The following is a 23,288-nucleotide window of genomic DNA, read 5'->3' as shown; positions in this document are numbered from 1 at the left end:
CCCATCACCCACTTTCCCCCTCTCCCCCACCCCCCATCAACCCTCAGTTTGTTCTCAGTATTTAAGAGTCTCTTTAAAAAAATATTGATGCCTGAATCAGCTCCAGAGGTTCAGATTTAATTGGTGTGAAGAACAGTGTGACCACTGGGGTTTTTATAAGCTGGAATAATAAAATCAGATGAGAATAATCAGATAATTCCAAGGTACAGAAGAAGTTGAGAGCCACTACTCTGGATAAAATTTTACGAAGGCAACTCTTAATTCTAGGGGATATGCAAAATAACATTCTGAAGTATAAGAAATGTTCACTATTATGGCATACATATACTTAGAATAGAGTTAGTGCTACCATGGAAAGTAGCCAAACGAAGCAACAGATATAACCAAATGTCAAGATACTTTACAGTTGTAGAGACAGAAAGTGATAGATATTCAATAGCCCGTCAAGAGGAAATAACAGTTTCCCTTTGCTTATGAGACTGTGATCTATGTGAAAGAAGTAGGTGAAAAAAATAGCAAGGGAAGGTGGGGAGAGAAATGAAAGATATGTTACTTTGATGATTTATGTATTAAAGTCAAAAAACAATTCGACTGAATGATAAATGAAACACTAGACACTTGATCTGTCACTAGAGACTAGGTAATAAAAATATAACCTTAGAAGTATTCTAGTGGAAAAGTCAGAATAATGTTGTAACACTTTATCTTTGGCTGAAAAGTCTTGGGGTATGTTCAGAAATAAGAAAGTAACACGACCAAATCAGAATTTAGACCAGCCATTCCACAGTAGTTCATTCAAAGTGTATCTGTCTTAGCTTTGTGAAATCAACCACTTGGCAGATGTGTATCAGAATTAACTTGATCATGTTGATCATGTTCTGCAAACCGCTTAATGTAGCTATTTCGGCATCTCTGATGGGTGACACCACCTTTCTGACTCAAGGATGCAGCCTTTCAGGATCCAGGTTTAGTAAAATGCCCGGCAATAAGAAGAAATGAAAAGCACGGTACCACCTGCGTAACACATCAGTGCTCTCTGGAGTGCTGTTACTTTAAAAGCTATTAGCAGCTAAGCACTTATATTCAAATATGTTTTTAAAAAGACACTCTATCAAAAAGAAGAACATTTAGAGGAGCCAAGAACAAATGCAGTTTTGGTACTTGGAGAAATCTCAGTCAAGAAATTTTGTTTTTATTTATTTATTTTCTAAAGTTTGTTTGGATATTTTGAAAGAGATAGTGAGAGCGGGGGAGGGGCAGAGAGAGAGGGTGAGAGGGCGAGAGAGAGAGAGAGAGAGAGAGAGAGAGAGAGAGAGAGAATCCAAAACTGGCTCCACCTTGCCAGTGCAGACTGATGCAGGGCTCAAACCCAGGAAGCTACCGTATCATGGCCTGAGCCAAAACCAAGAGTGCGATGCTTTACTGGCTGAGTCACCCAGGCGCCTCTCAGTCAGCACATTTTAAATAATAAAATCAAATCACAGGATTTTAGAGCTTACAATAATTTTAACATCTGCAGTGTAGCAGAATGGCACGATTCAATCTGCCAAACTGAGCTGAATCTGGTTGAAGGCTTTCCTTCTTAATTAAGAGACCCTGCCATTGATTCAACTTGCAAACCTCTTTTCAGCGCTGGATATAATTTTATCCAGTTCGCATCTAGAAGACATTTACATTTCTATTTAGGTGGTGAGTGTCATTTGGAAGCAACCTAGTCAAATGCCAAAGAAGGCATTTAATAGTTGTACCTACTCTAATATATAGCTAGGTCATTCCTTTGAAATGGACTCAGCTAATAAGCTTTTGCCAGGATTTGAAAACCCAAAGATGTGATTTTAAATGCTTATAACCACTATCCACAGAAATACATACATTTAAAAAATACATCCTAGAAACCCCTTGATGGTGAATTAAACCTGAATTTCTGGAGAAACCAGGAAGGCTGAAAGGATTTTAAATTAGATTTTGAACATAAACACAGCGTAGCCCTGTAGTTTGGAGAATGCATGCCAGTGATTCAGACACTCCTCAATGACACAGGAAAATCGATGTGTTGTGATTTTCATAGAAAGGATAAGATGGAAACTACTGCATAATTACATGGGAAAAGAAAATAAATTCCATTTCCAAATACTTACAAGTATCATCATCAGTTGTTAGAGAAAAGGGAAAACAATACAGTAGGAGTAAGCGAAATACTTTAGAGTGGCATTTCCTGTTCGAAGTTTGACTCTAAGAGAACAGCCATACTGAAAGGCTGTATTAAGGCCCAAAAGACTCATAGCCCAGGTCTGCCACGTACTGGCCATATAACCTTTCTGTACCTTTGTTTTCTCAGCTAAAAAATGAAGATAATAATAGGAACAACTCACAGGGGTGTTGTGTGAATTATACGAAGTAATAAATGACAGCATGTAGAATGGGGCCAGGAACATAGTAAACACTCAACAAATATTTCTTTTTCCTCTTTTTCTTCTCCTCCTCCTCCCAACTATTTGGAGATCGTTGTATAGTTGGAGATAAAAGGTCATGTTTATACTCGCTCTTCTGAGTTTTTGTATTCTATCACTTACAATGGTCAATCAATGTTATACACCTTACTAAGGAGGCCTATGCTCATTAGATACCATTTTCTTTGTTTAGGTTTGTTTAAATGTTCTTTTCTCCAAATTATTCTTAGGTTTTAGAATTTCCGCTCAACCCATAAGGCTAATAAAACTTTCCTAAACCCAAAACTATCCTGAAACTTCCAGAAGCTCTACCTAGTCTTACTCTAAATGTAGCAGGAAACTCAATTCACAATTGAAGATTCATCAAGAGTGATTTAGCAGACTGTAACTCAGTTTGGGTCCTGTGAATGAGAAACCCTGTTGTGTGCCTTTGGTGTCCAGCTGCTCAGAAGCATTTTATACTTTCATATCAAAGATGAAGGAAAATCTCCTGGAAAGTGAATGTATAATCATGTCAGCTGTGGATTCCACTAGAAAATCAACTATTTTAACCCACAGAAATGTCCCAGAAAGACTCAGCCAAAGTAATCCAATATCTAAAGCCAGCATCATTGGCTTCTAGCTACATATTGACTATTTTGAAAAATGTCACCCTTTTTCATCAAAAACTACAGATCTCTAAATTAAAATGCTTCTTAAAACCAGCCAGTTAAATTAAATCAAGAAATAAAATGAGCTAAATTTCTTTGCAACAATATATAGCAATTTACAAAAATTTATTAGCTTGCATTAAAAAAATTAACAAATGTGAGAAAACACTTAAATTAGGCATCCTTTTTCATTATTACCTCCATTTTGCAAAAATGTTAACCTGGATGTGGAGGGGCTGGACAATTCTGAATTCTATTCTCAATATGTTTAATCAACTAATCAAGTTAGATTTAAAATGGCAATCTTTCCTGCATCTTCAAATTCTGTAAGATAAAAACAATGATAAGTATGCTATCTTGATGAAGGTGCTATAAAAAGTAATGTGTAATTTCCCTTAAGCACCGCTTTGAAGGAACATTTATCTTACTTAATACTGGCCAGGTTGTTCTGCTCCAACTGTGCTTTAAGAAAAAGTGCCCTATAAACAATCCTAGACATGAAAAGAATTCCAGTATATAGACACAGTTAAAGTCTTATTGTGATATTTTGGAATCCTGATGGATTCATGGCTGCATATTAATGATCTAAATATCATCTGAAAATCCATCAGTCAACTTCTCCAGTATGGCAGAAAAGAAAAAAAAAACCTTACATTTACATCAGGAATTTACTCCACTTGGTTTCTCAATATCATAAGGTATTCTAATGCACTGCTTTAAGAAAATCTTCAAAGTTTTATGATTCCTTGATGCATTCAACAAAACTAAAGATTTTCCTTGGGATAATTGGTAAGATTCTAGGGAACTACTTCCCAAAGTGTATTTTGCAAAGCATTAAGTCCATGAGATGCAACTTATAAAAAGGTTTTATGACCAAATAATGGAGAAATGCCAGACACTAAATCTTTATTGCCATCTTGAAATTTCTCTAGAATACATGCTCCCCGAAAGCAGGGAATTTAGCTAAATCTCATTCACTTATCATTTAGCTAAATCTCATATCACTTATCCAAGCCTGTGACAATGCCCTCCAATTAGCAGGCATCCAGCAGGAATTAATGAATGAATAAATGAATGAACATTAAAAGTTTTGAACAGCTCTCTAGCAAAGAAACCTCTTTCATTTTCTTTCACCCAGAGTATCTCATACCTATTTGATCACAGGATTTTTTTTTCTGTTAGCACTACAGAATATTTATTCTAAATAATTAGAATATTAAAAAGAAAAGAGACAGCATAGAAATAATATAATAAACACACATGAAACTACTACCCAAATTAATAATTAAATGTAACAAATACAACAGACGCCTCTTGGCGACTCCTCCTCCAACTCATTTATCTCCCACTTCCCTCCCTCAAAATAACATAACACCAAATTTAGGACTTATGTTCACATGAAACTAAACAGCATCCTGTTCTGAGAAATTCTCAACTGGGGGATTGCTAAAGGCCCTTCAAGTGCTGAGATTTTAATTTATTTCTAGCAAGTATATACAGGCAAATGGTCATCTATAAAGCTATCCACTTATAGCATTAATACTATGATAACTAAGAAATGAATGAAATAAAACACTATTATACAGATACAAGACAATGGAGAATTGATGTAATAATGATATATATGAAGAGGCTAAGCAGCTTATCTTTCAAATGGATTGATATGAAATTAAAGATGCATACAGTATGTATCTTATCATACAGTGACCTAAGAAAACATAGATGTATTTTTGTTACTTAACCTGGACTAATTTAGAAACTAATCTCTACAATTACTTAAAAAAAAAATCCCTAAGAATGTATACATTGGATTTTGACTTACAAAATCAGCTGGGGCTGCAAAAGTAAAACTGTGTCTAGATCAATGTCACAGTAGGGTCACATTTACATGAAAGAGGCTGCTAAGAAGAGGCCCCACCTTCCCCCCCCCCCCCAACTTCCTGAGTTGAATAAACAGTTGCTGATAAAAAAATCTCTTTTATCAAGATCCAGCAAGCTATGATAGAGAAGCACATCTGAGCTAATATAGTTTAATAGAAAAAGAACTGTTTTTAAAAATTTTAGGCAATATCTTTCACAATCTTATTTTCGTAAAACTTTTCTTCCTCAAATTTTTAAGTATCAATATAGGTTTCTCTAAAAATTGTCTTAGAAAAACTTGAAGTATGCAACTACTTAAAAGTTCTTTTTTGCATGTTTAATTGTTGTCCCCTGCTTGACATAAGAGACAAAAGGGCCTATAAAATATATTTCCATATTGGTCTAATTCTTTTTTTTTTTTTTTTTAATTTTTTTTTTTCAACGTTTATTTATTTTTGGGACAGAGAGAGACAGAGCATGAACGGGGGAGGGGCAGAGAGAGAGGGAGACACAGAATCGGAAACAGGCTCCAGGCTCTGAGCCATCAGCCCAGAGCCTGACGCGGGGCTCGAACTCACGGACCGCGAGATCGTGACCTGGCTGAAGTCGGACGCTTAACCGACTGCGCCACCCAGGCGCCCCCATATTGGTCTAATTCTTAATTTTATTTATAAAGAATGTTGAGTAGTCAACTTAGAGAAAAAAAAAAAAGAAAACATTTGAACCCAATACCTGCTCTGTGTAGATACTCAATACACAATTAAACCAAGGAACAGTACACGAAAAAGGAGAGAAAGGTGTGTGGATAAGTTTTCACGTTGTAATTGGTCATTGGTATCCTATAGTTTTATAGGCAAATATGAGGATTGGAATTTCATTCTACCATTGAAACCATTTCAATTTTCAAACCACCCATTGAATTCTCCCCATGTTAAATACCAACAGGGAGTGAGATATAATCTCACTGGGTATTAGAAGCCCACAAATCCTTTCTCATATATAAATGAATGAAATGACTTAGCATCTGAAAATATTTATAAAAGAAAAGCATCAATTCCTACCTCCATTATCTTTTAGATGTAGTGCTATCTTGGTATCATCTGGAAGAGAAATTCAAAGTTATTGTAACAAAAAAAAATTTAGTGGGGCATAAATATGACGATCAGTCATTGTCTCCTAATGCTTTCTCAGAGGAGGATTCAAACCTCAAAAATACTTCACAGGCTATATAACAATCCAAAACAATATGTATTAAAATGCAGCACTGGTTTCAAAAGCAATAAAATGATTTAGCAGCTTCCTCATCTCATTTTATCACTTTACTCCAGTTAACTTTTAATATCCAATTAAATTTCAATTAAAAGTAAAAGTTTCAAGTTTAATTTATTATTCAAACGAAAGCCAGGTTTATGACCATAAATAAGTAAGACTATTTTTTCTCCATCAGAGCCTACTCTTGGCCAACTGGTCTCACATTTCTCCCTAGTGGCGTCATTTAGAGTAAGTGGTTATATTTTGGCTAATATACCTTCTTCCCTCAATGAGTTGTCTCATGCATCAATATTCTCTTGTAGTTTTGTCTTCCCTGACAGAGGAAATGTTTTTCAAAGACAATTTCTGTGACATACACAGTGTTCCTCTACGGATTATAGACCAACATATTTTACTAACTGTATTCAGGTAAATATTAGAATTGCATATAAATAGAATTATCTATTTTCAGAATCTGAAATCACTGGACATTTTATATGCATTTTGCCTTTCTCTCCTGTGACTGAAATGTTGAATTCAGTTACGACAAAATTTACCGATATAAAAGGAAGTCTGTATTTCTTTTCTATTGAGGACAAGTAGCCAAGATCACTAATGAAATCTAAGTCTTAAGAAAAGGTGTCATACGTTACAAGAATCCCAGCACATATTCTTCTTCTGTAATAATTTTGTCTTTTCCCCTTTAGAAGTCCTTTAGAAATCCAGTTTGCCAAAAGATAACTTTCTCTCTAGAGAGCTACTCCAGTACATGTCAATACAGTGACTTTCCCCTCCTTCAGAAAAAAGCAAAAATATCTAGAGCACCTTCTGTGGGCAGACTGGTGGGCAGCTGGGATGTCGCTGCTCTTCTGGTGGTTGTTAAGACCCTGAATTTTGTGGTTGTTGCTTGTATAGTTGTGGTGGTTTGAGAAGAACTTTCCATTGGCTCTGTGTTCTCACACATCTTCTCTTTTGACTGATAAGAGAAACAAATAGGAAAACAATTTAAGAGTGATCACACATGTGTTTAGAAAATCACATCAAAGAAGTTGGGCTGTGAAGCATTAAGGGCTTTCATATCAAGATGAGGAATAAGTTATTTTTATAGAGGACAATATTTACAGATTTTAGTAATTTACAAAGTATATAAAAGATGAGAAAAAATTGGATGTAACAAAGCATTCCCATCTTCAGATATTTGGATTTCATCATTTCTGTTCTTAATCTTTCATACTACTATTTATCTTGCCCTAAATCTTATATCAATCTCTATATAAAAGACATGATGTCATGAGGGAGAAGTTCATACAAGAAGAAAAACATGTTCATACAGATAAGAATTAAAACATGCTTGGGTATGTGAAGAAGGCGCTTCAAACCAATAATGCTAAGTTCTAAAAATTTGGTAAAATGTTCCGTATCCCCTTATTGTTTCAAAACTAATCCACCACACATTGAATGAGTATTTAAATTTTTTGTTTTCTATTACAAAATATTCAAAATCACCCAAACAAAAGATTGGATGGCCCTCATGTAATCACTTAGCCTATTTCTCCCTAGCAGAGCTAGACTTAAGACACCAGGAAAAGATATATATTTTATTTTTATTTATAGCCCACAAAAATAAATCCTACAACATTCACCAGCAACAATTTCCACCACCCAAACTTTTATGGTTTAGAAGCTGCTTTTTGGTTTAGGTTTATGGTTTAGAAGCTCTCTCTCAACCTCTTTGTTCTCCAAAGGACGTCATCCTTCTGGTAGGGTCTCAAGTAGAAGATAATCAGTCTGCACATGGGTGGTACTCACCCCACTTTAGAAAATTATTAAATAAATTCCTTTCTTAAACGTCTCTTGTCATTAATGAAATACAAGGCACTTATTACTAGTTCAGCAAGAGTTCCTGAGATGGCTTCCTCTTTCACAAAGGGTGAGATACAGATTTCTTCTCCACTGCAATTCCCAATATCCTAGGGGTCATTCAATCTTCAACTGTTGGTTCCCACATCTTCTCAGCCCCAGTGACCTAATGATCTCCTTGCTAGCTCCACATCAGTTCTTGCCCCCACAGTCTGGCCCTCATCTGCAGTTGGAGATGTTTGTGTTTTGAGATCATAGATCCAGTTGTCCTCTTTCCAATCTCTCCATGTATGTGCGCACTCAGATTCTGCTTCTCCTTCGACTACGCACAAAGTCCAGTCTCCTATTTTTGCATCACTTCAACCTCTCTTTTCAATTTCTTCACTTATCTTGCCCCATTTTGTCTGTTTTCCCACAGCACCCTTTCAGAAAAACCCCAATACTAAATGGAGTAAAAAACCTGCCTTTTCCTTGCCTGCAACAAAGCCATGAGCAGCTGGAGAACGATCACACAGCCTCTGACTGGGAGCTCCATAAATTTACCTCCCACCACCTCAGTAGGCCTTCCGTGCTGCCTGGCAACTCTGTCCTACTTTGCTGGTCTCTTCTCCCATTGTCCTCTGTAGCAATTTCAAACCCACTCCACTCTACCAAAAACTATAATGCCTGTCCCAATCTTACTCCATGGGCTCACCTTTTATTTCTTTGATAGGAATCATAAGCAAGAATTCTCTACATTTCTTTACAAATCAGCATTCTTGCTCGAATCTGTACTGACCTACCCCTCTTCCTTTCTGTTATAATGGAAGAGGCTCAGTATTTATAGCTATTCTCTCAACCTCTACTGTGGCCCAACTCAGCCCACTTTTCTCAGGCATTGTGAACTTGCTCATTTAATACAATCCTTTCTCTTCAATGTTTACAATCTTGAGTTTTCCACTGCCTTGTTTCCATTAGAGCTTAAGCACAATCAAGCATGTCCAATCTTACTTTAAAAACTCAGTCCCCCTTCTCTACAACACACCCTGACATTTCCCCACTTTCCCTTCCATTCAGTCATCTTTCCAGAGAGATTGGTCTGTCCTGGTCTTCGCAGACTCCCACTTTCCCCACTTGTAAAAATCTTGTTTTTACTCAATACAACTTACTGGAAACTTCTCATGTTGGTGGTCCTAATATCTTCTTATGCATGAAATTGTCTATATTCTTGATATCTCATAGCAAGGGGCACACCTGTCCACTTCCCAGGGTTCTGTGACATTTATCCTCACCAGTCTTCTGATAGGTTTCTAACAACTCCTTTATTTCCTTTTACTTCTGTCTCCCTGTTGTGTGTTGGTAGTTCTTATGGATCTTTCTTGACTAATCTCTTTGCTATATGCATTCTCACTAGCAATTTCCACCACACCCATGGTTTCAATTCACATTTTTATATTAATTTACATAAATCCATACCAACATTACATATGTCTCTCTTGGATTTCTGACCCAAATATTCATCTATTGACTTAACATATGCATGTGGATATCACAGACATCTCCAACTCAATAAGACTGAAATGGAACTTGCCACATATTATTCTCCTCCTGTGTTTCTACTGTAAAAGAATACTATTAGTAAACACCCTGATATTTAAGGTAACATCCTGGAATTGTTTTGCTCAGACCACTAAAGGCAGACTATGGACTCTAAATGGTCTTCCTTCTATAAAACAAGGAGATTCTGGATAAAATACGAATTTTAAAGCATTACTAGGATTTGCAGGACACAAAGAAAATCTCCAAGAATACCTTTCTATTGTCTCTCCCCCAAAACAAAATAAAGCAAAAGCTGTGTGCAATGGAGTAGGAGTAATATACATTAGACAAAGTAAAAGACTAGAATTTGCCTATAGGGCAAAACATGTCAGAAATAAAATATTTCTCCAAGGACATCAAGTCTTGTGCCAGCAGTAGATGGGGGAGATAAATCTAAACCTCTCCTCACATATTAAATAGGGACATATGATATCCCCTAAAACTCTCAGGTTCTCATCATCAAACATTCTTTGGTACAAAGTACCATCTATTTAGGTCCTAGGGATTCCCATGGAATAAAATCGAATAAAAATGCAATTCTAATTAAAGGACACAAACAGAAACACAAAAAGAAGAAGCACACTCTGACAAAGTTAACAAAAACAATGAGCAATGTATTTAAACTATGAAAATCTTTAGATATTGTGATCATCCAATAGAAGATAGACAAAAAATCATATATGAAATATTTTAAGGAATGAAAGGTAAAGTTTAAAAATTAACTAGTAATATAGACAATAAAAATGTCTTGGCAGATTTAATAAAATGTAAAATTTAAATTTTAGAAACGAAAAATACATTTTTTGCAATGACTACTTCAATGGATATGTTAAATAGTGGATCAAAAAAGATGAAGACAGATTTAATAAGCTGGCAAACTGATCTGAAGAAACTCCCCAGGATGCAACACAGAGAAATAAAAAGATAGATGATATAAAAGAAGAGGTTAAAAGATGTAAGGAAGTGATAAGAAGGTAACTCTATCTCTAAAGAGTTCAGAAGATAAAAATAAAGAGGATGGAGAAAAGTCTGATTGAAAAGTACTTAGTAAACTTGATGCCTGATCGGTTAGAAAACACACATTCTTCTAGAGAACACACAGATAATTTGTACAAATTGTCCATGTACTATTCCATGAACAAGTTCCAACCAATTTTAAAGAATCAGTATCATACAGAATATGCTTTCTGACAATAATTGAATCAATAATTCGAGGCCAACAATAAAATAAAGTTTAAAACTTTTCACAAATTGGAAATGTGCTATAATTCATAATTCAATGTAAATCCAATAAACATATTAACATGTTGATTGATTACAGATCTGGACATACTGAGTCTAAATTTATTTGAAGAACAAAAGTCCCCTAATAGTCAAAATACTTGTGAAGAAGAAAAAGTAAGACTTTTCCTATAGATAGCAAGATTTCTATAAGATGATGATAATTAAGACACCGTGACATTAGTTAGGGTATTGACAAATTGAGGATTAGAAGAAGAGAGCCCAGAAACCAACTCCCTGGTTATGTAGAAACTAGGAAAGAGGTGGCTTGGCAAGAAATTGCCAAAAGGAAGGACTATTCAACACACAGTGCTTGAAATTATCTATAAAGGGGAAAGCTCCTCACAAAATTGGATTCCCATTGTATATCATACATAGATACTGATTCCAAACAGAATAAAGACTTCGATGTAAAAAAAAGATAAAGCTTTAAGATATTTAAGAGAAAAATGCATGAAAAATGACTATGAAATTTGGTAGGAGAGGGCTTTTTAAACAAGATACATATACCCAGAAACTAATAATAAAATAAAAGACTGATTAATTTGACACTTTAGATTGACAATAGATGTTAAGTAAATAAAATAATGAAGAAAATGAAGAGAATCCAAAATCTGGGGAAGATACATATACCTAGAGATACTAGCTAGAGCAGTAACACAGCAGAAATAAGTAAAAAGGTAAAAAGAATAAGTAAAAAAGGAATAAAGTAAAAAGGTATAAAAAGTAATAAGCAAAATTCTTTTATTTATAGGTGGTAAGATTGTTTAAGTAGAGAGCCACCAAGAATCTTGATATGTATTTTTTCAATTAGTAAGATAATTTTATAAGGGGGTTATATATCAGATGTATTATGTCTGTTACATATAATCAATGGAGACCTATGGTCTAGAATAAAAAGAAAAAGATAATTACTCAATAGAAAAATGACAAAAAGACATGAACAGGAATTTCACAGAAGAGGAAAGACAGAAGAAGAAACACAGAAGCCAAAAAGAATATGAAAATAGATTCAACTTCGCTGATAATTGGTGAAAGACAAATGGAGTTCCCAATAAGATACCAAATTAGATAGCGAGTAGATCTGCAGAAATGAAGAAGTCTGACAAAATCAGGATCGTAGCGACCATGAAATAATGGGAACCTGTAAGAGTTCCAGCGTCGTGCTGGTCGTGTACATGGACACACTGGAAAAAAATTGGCATTATCTTTCAAATTTGAACATTTGTCTGACTCCCATTCAGCGATTCCACTTTTGGGAATATTAGAGAAACTTGTGTATATTTGACTTAGGAGACACGCACAAGGCGCTTTTGTCAGAGGAAAAATCTTGAAACAAATGTACATAAGACTGAGTGAGGAAAACATGATTGTGAGAATACAAGCTTCAGGAAGGCAGAATTTGGTGTTTTGTTTTGTCAGACTATTTTTTTACCATTCCATTCCAGTACCTAAAAAAGTGCCCGTGACATCACGGGCACCCAATAAATATTTGGTAAGTGAATGAATGACATATTAATACCATGGAATATATAGCTATAAAAGTGAATAGATCACCATCATGGGCACCAACAGGGATAAGTGTTATAAAACAAAATTCTGAGTGATAAGTTAAAGATTCCAAATAGCTTTATTTATTTTTAATAGGGAAGGGCACAGATGCAATGGAGCAGAACAGACAACCAGCTTCCTAGTCACGGATAATCTAGTTCATAAATTGGGTAGCATGATCCTGGGTATTCATTTTCTTACTGTTTTTCAAAGGTACATTAATGTTATAAAATGTTAAAAAGATATTCTAAAAGCAAAGGATAACAAGAATTTTAAAACATGTTCACGGTCCTCATTTCCATTCACCCAACCACTTTCGGATCCTTCCACCACCCCAGCTGTGGTCACCATGACCCTTCCCACTGATTTAGGCCAGATCATCAGCATCTTTGGCTGGGTTATAGCTACAGTCAATTTATCGGCCTCCTGCTTCAAGTTATCATTCGCCCCATAGCTAGGGTGATTCTTCCAAAAAGGCCTGATTAAAATCCTTTCCCTTGCCATTATTTTTTAATGGAGGTATAATATATACATATAGCATTATATTAGTTTCAGGTGTAGACCACAATGATTTAATATTTCTATATGTTGTGAAATGATCACCACAATAAGTCTAGTTAACATCTGTTGCCACATATAATTACAAACTTTTGTTGTTGTTGTGATGAGAATTTTTAAGACTTATTCTCTTGGCATTTTCAAATGCTCAATAGAGTATTATTAACTGAAGTCACCATACTGTACATGACTTCCTCAGGGTGTATTTATTTTATAACTGGAAGTTTGTATCTTTGGGGCCCCTTCTCCAATTTCATCCACTCAACCATCAATCTGTTTTCTATCCACGATGGTTTTTTTTTCCTTTGGTTTTTGTTTTGTTTTGATTCCACATATAAGTGAGATCATATAGTATTTGCCTTTTATGACTTATTTCACTTAGCATAATGCCCTCAAGGTCCATCCATATTATCACAGATGGCAAGATTTCCTTCTTTCTTTATGGCTAAATCATATTCCAGTGTGTGTGTGTGTGTGTGTGTGTGTGTGTGTGTGTATGTGTGTATTCATACGTATATGCTGCATTTTCTTTATCCATTCACCCACTGATGGACACTTAGGTTGTTTCCATATCTTGGCTATTGTAAATAATGCTGCAATGAGCATGGGGTGCTATTATCTTTTTGAGTTAGTGTTTCCGTTTTCTTTGGATAAATACCCAGAAGTGAAATTGCTGGATCACATGGTAGTTATTCTTAATTTTTTGAGGACCCTCCATACTTCCCTTGCCTTTAGCATAAAGCCTAAACTCCTTCAACTTGTCACACTTAGGGGTCTGTTGACCTCGCCAATCTCATCTCTCACCACTCCTCTTCTTAGCTCTATTAACCTTCAGGCATCATCTTGAATATCTCCTCCTCAAGCAAGCCTTCTCTTATGTTACTTAACAAGACCATGTCCTTACAGTTACTCTCTACCCAGGTCATTCTCTAAAAGCAGTCCTTGGTTCAGTGGTCTAACTACCTGTTGGACACACTTCTTCCATTTTTACATTATTGGTGCTTAGAACAGTACATAGTAAGTGCTCATATTAGGATTTGTACTTATGGAGTAAATTTATCTCATAGGATCAGAAAGATTTAACTCTAGTTTTAGGCACAGAAGATGGACTGCAGTTGGTGGCTTTGTTTACTCACCTGTAAAAGAAGGACAGAATTGCTCACCATAATTAAACGTATGTAATTAATGTAATGTAAATGACAATTTAATTGCGTAATTGAAAGGAAACACTGGATATTAAAAAATGTACTTGACTCTGAGATACTTGGGAATAGGGGGTCATTTTTAAAATTTTTGTAATTTCAGTGCTCAGCACATTCCACAAAACATACTTAGGATATATTCAGGGCTGTTTAAAATAAGATGGATTCTTCCTATTTCCTTGGTTCATGGTGGGCAAGAAAAGTAAGATGCCTGAATTACACTTTTGATCTTTGCACAACTACAGCTATTCAACTGCCATGTTTTCATGGAGGCAAATGTGACTACATGAAAGAAACATCAATTGGAAAATACAACTATGGCTCCAGGAATCTATTTTCATTTTGAATGATGTTGCTCTGTAAGTGAAGTGAAATAGATAGATTAGTGTATGTCACTATAATCCCCCAAATGAATGTCAAAGAGTTGATGAAGGCTGTGTTGGCAATACGGCACTTAAAATTCAAGTATATTCTCAAAGATGTTTGTTTCAGGATATTTATAAGACATCATTATAAAACCTTAATTTTTAAGAAAGGCTTTAGTAGCCATTGGTCCCCTAACAGTTTAAAGAGAGCACTTTGACATGATTTGCTTTCCTGAATGAGAAAACGTGTATAATTGCTAATAATCTTCATTCAAAATTCACACTCTAACACTTAACACAGGGAGAAAAAACAAGTACTTTTCTTTGTGAACTTGATAGGATATCTTTATAGGACCTGAAATGACAATGTAAATGCAATTCACTAGAAAATTATGAACAGGATAAAATTGTTTCTGCAATTGCATGCACTTGCTTGAATCGTTTCATTGCATCATTGTCTGTATCATGCTTGCCTTGGAGTTACTGTTTCCATGTTATACCATTTCCAACTTATATTACATCAATTTGCTGCAATCAGTCTTTTCCTCCATACCATCGGTTTTGTTATTTGAGCAAAAAAGATGAACAATGGCTTCCGAGATCTTAGAAAAGCTGCAAGTGTTTAAGAGAACTGCCTTTTGCTTGTGAGATTCAAATTCTGGTTCTATTTCCTAGCCACACACCTAACTCTGTTCCCTCAGGGCTTCCCTCCCCACCCCCTTTCCTCACCCCTCCCTCTTCTCCCCTTGGTAATATGGGGGCAATAACAGCTCCCAGGAAGGGAGCTCCCTTGTCACAGGAAGGGTAGGAGAATCAATCGAGATAATACACGTAAAGAGATAAGCCCAATGTGTGGCATATATTAAGGACCCAACAATTGCTGGATATCTTTGTTAAATTAGATGCCATTTTCATTAAGATGTAGCAACCCTATAGAACAGCTTGGTCTCAGGAATCCTGTGGTTATAAAGCACATGTACCTCTTCAGGGCATCCACTGTCCACCCAGTCCTGCCGATGGCGGTCAAATCCACTGGAACATCTTTGGAGAGGACGCAGTGTTCGGAAAAGAAAATATGGGGTGCGGAGTGCAGGGCAGAAATTAAAAGAAAAAGATTGGCAAGTTAGTTAATTCTCCAATTTTCAGTTTAGCATTAACATGAGCTTTCTTCTATAGAACTGTTAACTGGAGTAGCAGTGAGGTATTTACAGGGTGGTGAGTAAGGACTCGTTCCTCAGGTAGTTGTGCAATTAGGATCACTCATGGCAGCAAATTACTCCACTGATGCCCACTACTCTGTGCAGAACACCTGGGTCCCAAGCAAAGGTAAAACCAATTGCTATTCTATGAGGTTAGTTTTCTTTTCACTCATATTTTCTTTTTCTCATCATCAAAACCAATGGTTATACACAGGTTTTTTGCAGGCATCATTTTTTTAGGATTTCAGGTCTTTTTATCTGTTTTCTCTAAAAAAAAATTTTTTTTTTAAATTTAAAACCCACAGTCATGCAAACTCTCTACTGTGCAGTAAAGGATTAACTCAGCAGGTTTGGGGTGTTGAAACCCTCACATTCCAAAGAAAGAACTGGCCCTTGTCTGGCTCCTGGGAGAAAACCTCTAAGCCCTCGGAATATCCCACCTGATAAGAGTGTCTTTGTATATCGTGGGTCTTGGATTATGCAAGATAATTTATTCTAACAATATGATTTGTGTCTGTTTTGATTCACCTGGAGACTGGGGCCATGCTGTATCAACATGACCTCGTGGAGGGGCTAGAGACTAGAGATGAGAAGAGTCACAAAGAAATTCATACCTGCGTGACCGACCTCTGTAAAAACCCTCGACACCAAAGCATGGGTAGGCTTTCTTGGTTGGCAACACTTGGGTGTGTGTTTTCACAAACTGCTGCTGGGGGAATTAAGTGCTTTCTGTGCAACTCCACTGGGAGAAGGCAACCAGAAGCTTGTCCCTGGTCTCTTGTGGACTCTACCCTATGTGTCTTTCACCTGTATTGATTTTAATCTGTATCCTTTTGTTATAACAAATGGGAACCTTGAATATAACAGCTCTTCAGAGTTTTGTGAGTCCTTCCATTGAATCAGTGGACCTGAATATGTTCTTGGCAACTCCTAAAAACACTCCAATTAGGTCTTCTCTAAAAGGTCGATTTCAGCAAGCACCGGGTTAATAAGATTTTGTTCACTCCTACTGTCTTCCTCGACTGGAATGATTTTCTGCCCTCTTTGTCCATTTGTTTTTTTTAAGACCCAGAAATTAATATCTGGTGCCCATTCTGATAAAGCTTCAAAATTGCTGTGATCACATTTTACTTTTATTATTTAACTTTTCCCCTTTATATAAAATTTCATGTGCTTATGTATTATTTACCAAACTTGATTGTGAACATTTGAAAGCTAGGATTGGTATCATATAAAATCATACCTAGTATATCTAAAACATAATTTCTTTTCATATTAGAAATTCAAAGTATTTTTGCTAGTCTGTTAAAATTAAGGATTTGCATAACCCCTGAATTTCAATATCTATGTATATATTTATATATAATATATATGAATCCCTATTGATAAATATTAACATGCAGACTTATACATTTTTCAAAATAAATGGACAGCATTCAACTTTTGTCATATTTTCTTATAGTACTATTCTGCAACTTTTTTTTTTTCACTTGCTTTGCGATGAGTTCACATGATGACTTTTTCTAAGAATCCTTGCCAGAGATTATGTACCATGGCATGGATGAGCATAATTTAATTCAAGTGGAATGTGAAAACATCTCTGTCAACAAAGAAGGCCATATCTATCATTTTGCCCAGACACGATCCATTAGAGCTCAGCTATTTTATGCCTACCATCTGTGTTGAATAAGCTTAAGTGTGGAATAAACATCAGTGTGTGATCTGCCATCCCAAGTTTGAGAATCCCTTGTTGGTCAAGGCCATCTCCGGTTACCCAAAGAGATTTGACATTTGGAGTCTGTTTAATTCCAGACAAATTAGATGACTGTCCTTCTTCTCCTTTTTTCTTTCACGTTTGTTTAAATATTGAAACGCGTATTGACATTCTCTTTTGCAATGGGGATTATTGATTTTCTAAAAAAACATATTTTGGGAGTCACCTGATCACAAGCCATTTTGAGAGCTATAAGTAAGCAAATGGAATAGATAATTTTTCAAATGTATTCACTTACCTATTCTAGATGTATTCAAAGCCAGTGGGAATTAATAACTTTTACCTTATATATTAACTAGGCACTACCAGATCTTAAGTTACAGGTCAACTGAAATTTCATCTTAAGTAAGTAGTCCTTTAAATTGTTAAATTAATCCCAGGAAAAGTACAGGAACACTGCATTTTGCTTGATTTAATAAATCAAGGAATAGTAATTACCATTAGAAAATAGTAATTACTATTACAAAATAGTAATCTATATTGCATCCACAAGCAATTATATAAACAAAAGGTATATTATATGTGTATGTGGGCATGTGTGTGTTTGTTACAAATCACTAAGAAAACCACCCTTACATTATCTCTGAATTCTTAAAAAAAAAGCCCAAAACCTAAATATCCCTTTTAAGAACACCTTCCTCTCTCCACTGAGCCGCTGCGTTGTTTTTTCTAAAATCCAATGATATTAACCATATCATGCTCCAGCGTATTGATTTCCTGACATTCTTAACAGTGTTCGCAAAGAGGCTCTCTCCTACCCTGGAATCACCTGGAATTCCTGTTGAAAGCAAATTCCTCAATGTAGCAGAATAAGATTCTCTGGCAGTTTGGGTCCAGCAATTTTCATTGCAAATGAGCACCCCAGGTGATGCTTACTACACTGAAATTTCACAACCGTGGTCCGTTCTTACCCTCCCGCCCATCCTCTACAACCTGTTCTCATGCCCCTTGGTGCCCCTGCCTGAATGTGCTGTGTTCTTTCAACGCTCTGCCTTTGAACATGTTATTACTTATGTCTGGAATACCTTCTTTGTCTCTAATTAGTAAATCCAATTCAACTTAAGCTTATCTCTTCTAAGAAGCATCTCCTTTTTTCCCACTCAGAAGAGTTAGCAACGCTTTCTCAGCGCCCTCCCCCAAAATCAAGCACCAGTGTCTATTCTTACACTCCAGTTGGCTGCTTTTAGTTCATTTTAGACTTCAGGGGTACATGGGTCAAAGAGGGGTTGGAGTCAAACTGCTTGAGTTAGAGTGTTGGCTTGGGCACAAAACAGGAATGAGACCTTAGGCAAGTTATTTTTCCTATCTAAGCTTGTTTCCTCATCTGTAAAATGAGGTAAGGGAGGTTATGTACGGGCTGAAAGTAGTGTTCGGTACATAGTCAACATTTAGCAAATATCAGCTGTTTTTAATCCCCCTATATGTTTTTGAAGTAAACATGCAGCAAGGTCGACAACTGTTGAAAATGAGTAAGTAAGATTCTCATTTTAGAGTCAGCATTTTGGAAAATGTTTAGGAGTTAATTCTGTGTCCCACATCAATGTGAAATGTGTTGTATACTTAAAGTCCTTCATCATCACCTTTGGGAATTAGTATTACAGAATCTTATGAGAGAACATCTAAGTTGCTCTCAAACATGGGTCAAATCTTTATCCAATATTTATAAATAGAGATGACATGGTTTTGCAAATATTCCTCAAAAATTGATTTCAATAAAGTCTGAGCTCCTAACTATGATGGGTTTCCAATGTTTTTATTTTCAAGTTATTCCTCTCTTCTCAGCGTTACTTAATTCTAAAACAAATTGATAGAGACCTGCACTTCAAATTGATTGTACTATTCTCCACACAGTTTCAATGGGGTGCTGATTTCAAAGGACCCAGGAACCGTGTTAAGTGAACCCCATTAAATAAGGCAGCCTAGAAAACACACAATACTCTCCTGGCTTGGTAACCAATCAAGAGATTAAAGTGTAAATCTCATCTTTAATTCATCTCAGTTCTATAGAAAGGGTTTCAGAAATATGACTCATTTTGCAAGGGTAATACATTCAGGCGAAGGAAATAGAGTAAGTGTGAGAATGTATACAGAAAGGCTGAGAACGAAGCGCATCTCTTACTGCACAGTTAAACATGCGCCTTTTCACCACTGAGATGAAACGTGCAAAAGAGAATTTAGAAAAGAAACTTCACAGAATCTTAAGACTTGGTTAGGAGTCACTTTCTAGATCAGGAGTCAGCGAATGTTCTCTTGAAAAAGCACCAGGGAGTAATATGTTAGGCTTTGCAGGCTATATACAGTTTCTGTTCTACCAGCTTACCTCTGCCTTGTAGCTCAAAAGCAGCCACAAATTCCTAAAGAATGGGTGTGGCTGTGTTCCAATAAAACTTTATTTATAAAAACAGGAAATGGGTCAAATTTGGCCCACTTTCTGTAATTTGCTGGCCTCTGTTCTAGATTATTATATAAGAATAAGGATCTGTAAAATAAAGATCTGAAAACTAGAGCAAATGCCTCATCAAGGTGTCTCATGATTTAAAGGGTCCTTGCAGCTTTATGTGTATTTAACAGAGTGTGCTATCTTAATGGAAAATTCAATTGTACATTTAATAAATTTTCTTGCCACAGTCTTCAAAAGTGTAAAAAATGATCCTCCAGCCTCAAAACATGGAAAGTTGTCTGTGTCTCCCTCTCTCTCTGCCCCTCGCCCGTTCATGCTCTGTCTCTCTCTGTCCCAAAAATAAATAAACGTTGAAAAAAAAAATTTTAAAAAGGCAGAAACATTTCAGCTTATAATTTCAGCTTATAATTATATGGTTATAACTAATAAGACATTTTATCATTAGATAAAATAGGTGATAGGTAGTATGGAGCTGTAAGAGATGGGGAAATTATTTTATTTTGAAATACTAAAAACTTTAATTGGAAAACTAGGTCATAAAATTGAAAATGTTGATTATAATAATTATTCTCAATAAAAAAATAGTAAAAAAATCATATTTTATATCCCATATGGGTCATTCTTGTCGTTCCCAATTGCCTCAAGCATGAGAGGGATGATTTCACTTCTAAAACCACTTCTCCTAAAATTGAGAAACCTGATCTTAAAATTTTCCAGAATTCTCATGCCTGAACCACTCATTGCATAGAGCTCTGGGAATGACAGATGAATCTAACTACACAGTAATCTATTACAGAGACAGTATTGTAAGGCAAATTATGAAATTTTACATCATTCTAATATGCAAGGATGTGGAGTTTTTTGTTCTTTAATAAAAGTTCTTGATATTAGGGGCAGCTCAGAACCATAATCCAATGCCAATAAGAATAGCGATCCGCAAAATGCAGACATTTTGTTTTGTAGAGGAGTTTCAGATGGAAAACTGGGTTCAAGTCCTGTCTGATATCTAATATCCATAATTTTGTCTTTCATACATGTGGCAGAGTAGGTGTTATCCAATGCTAAATTATCATTAATTTTATTTCCCACCCAGTCTTTATTGAATATATATTTACTTACACCTATGTATTAATCAAATTGGAATCATAACATGTGATAGCTTGCTTTTCCACAGTAATAACAGAATCTGGGCATTTTTCCATGTCTGTAACTATCCCTTGAGAGTTTATTTTTAATGACAGCATATACTCCATCATATGGCTTTATGAAAAATTTATTCAACCTACATATGAGAATACCCATGTCATTTTAAACCTTATAAAAATATTCATCATCATCCTTTCTGCAATTTGATAAATTAAAAATGATATATCTTACTTTAGTGAGCATTTCTTCCATTACAGGTGAGGATAAACTTTTAAATTTTTTTTTTCAACGTTTATTTATTTTTGGGACAGAGAGAGACAGAGCATGAACGGGGGAGGGTCAGAGAGAGGGAGACACAGAATCGGAAACAGGCTCCAGGCTCTGAGCCATCAGCCCAGAGCCCGACGCGGGGCTCGAACTCCCGGACCGCGAGATCGTGACCTGGCTGAAGTCGGACGCTTAACCGACTGCGCCACCCAGGCGCCCGAGGATAAACTTTTAAAACATGTTTACTGGCTATATGTATTTCTAAATTTTTGAACAGTATATTCATTTATTTTCCCTATTTTATTTGATTATGTTATTCATTTGTTTTTTTTTTTTTTTTTTTTTTTTACAGGATTTCTATGAACTGAGAGCAGTAAACTCTGTTAAATATATTGCCTGTCTGTTATTCACCTTCCTATTCTAAATATGATTTTTTTTTATAGGAAACAGTTTGTATTTTTACATTGCAATGTTTGCTTTTCAACCTTTCCTTGCGAGGTTTCTTTCTTTGCTTTTAGGGTCAGAAAGGCCTTACTACTTTACTTGGCATTAAGTAAAGTTTGCCATAGTCTCTTTTTAGTTAGTCCATTATTTATTTCATTCCTTAGTTTTAGTTCTCTAATCTATTCTAAATTTATTTTGAAACATGGTATAAAGAACCACATCCAAATATACAAATTTTATTAATACAGGTGGCTGAGAGTCCCAGGATCATTTGTTGACTAGATCTTTATCCACTGTTTGGAACTGCACATTTTCTCACATGATAAACTCATATGCTAATGTCTACTTCTGAAATGGTATACCTTGCCATCGATTGCTTTGTTCTTTCTTGTACAATTCCTATAATGATTTCATCATTATGGTTTTATATCATGATTAACACCTAATAGTGTAACTCTTCCATCATTGATCTTATTTATATTATTTCTTGAATAGTTTCACTCATTTATTCTTCTCTGTGATTTTTACAATCACAGTCCCATATTCCAAATAACAGTCCTATTGTGAATTTGGAAGAATATGGAAATAATTGACATCTTACTACATTCTAGCTTTCCATCCATTAAAATGTTTTTTCAGGTGTTCTTTTAAGTGCCTCATCAAACTTATTTTTTTTCCTTATATAGGGACTACATATTAAATTTGTTAGTAATTATTTTATCTATTTTTGCTACTGTTAAAGGGCTTTAATCATTGCATTTTCTAAATGGTTATTTCTGACATGGAAAGTTATTGATTTCTGTGTACTTATTGTGTGACTGGTACCTTTATTTACAGATAATAATGTTGCTTCCCCTTTCCAATAGCCATGTCTTATATTTATGTTTCTTTTCTCTGTGCATTAACCAGAAATATAGAGTTCTATTACAAAATAGTAACAGTCACATCTTTGCTTTCTTCTTTATCTGAACTGGAATGTCACTGGGCTTCAATGTTCAGTGTATTTTTTTCATGGTTGTGAAATAATATTTATTATTGTATTAATACTCATCCTTCTATGTCAGTCTGTTTTTTTACTCAGGAAAGAAATGTTGGATTTTATCAAATATTTTTCCCATCATTTTCCAAGATGAGCAAATGATTTTTGCTACTAGCGCTATTAATTGCATTAATATATATCTTTGAATTATGGAATAAATTTATTATTTGGCTATGTTTTCATTATTTTAATTCTGTGGGTTTTGATTCTTGGGTTCTAAAATTCTGTACTCCTAAATAGTACAGAGTATCTATGAATAATCTATAGCTAACATCACACATAATGATGAAAGCCTGAATGCTTTCTTCTCAAGATCAGAAACAACACAAAATGGTTACTCTCACCACTTCTAATCAACAATGCACTGTGCAGTTGAAGAGGCAAGGAGAAGTTAGTACGCTAGAAAGTGAAG

The 23,288-nt window shown here is 35.4% G+C and overlaps 1 protein-coding gene across 4 annotated transcripts in view; it reads right to left on the bottom strand.

Annotated features, from left to right (window-relative positions):
• PLXDC2 (plexin domain containing 2) overlaps nucleotides 1–23,288 on the bottom strand; it is a 455,171-nt gene that overhangs the window by 57,824 nt on the left and 374,059 nt on the right. For all 4 annotated transcript variants that reach the window (XM_030321035.1, XM_032593836.1, XM_030321036.1 and 1 more), the window contains 3 exons: nucleotides 15,587–15,647; nucleotides 7,037–7,187; nucleotides 6,022–6,060 (listed from right to left, as the gene is read on the bottom strand). In XM_030321035.1, coding sequence (XP_030176895.1) covers nucleotides 6,022–6,060; nucleotides 7,037–7,187; nucleotides 15,587–15,647 — 251 coding nt within the window. The remainder of the gene's footprint in view (nucleotides 1–6,021; nucleotides 6,061–7,036; nucleotides 7,188–15,586; nucleotides 15,648–23,288) is intronic.

The sequence above is a fragment of the Lynx canadensis genome, chromosome B4 (genome assembly GCF_007474595.2).
Source record: "Lynx canadensis isolate LIC74 chromosome B4, mLynCan4.pri.v2, whole genome shotgun sequence".
Taxonomy (NCBI): domain Eukaryota; kingdom Metazoa; phylum Chordata; class Mammalia; order Carnivora; family Felidae; genus Lynx; species Lynx canadensis.
This window is presented reverse-complemented; position numbering and strand designations above follow the sequence as displayed.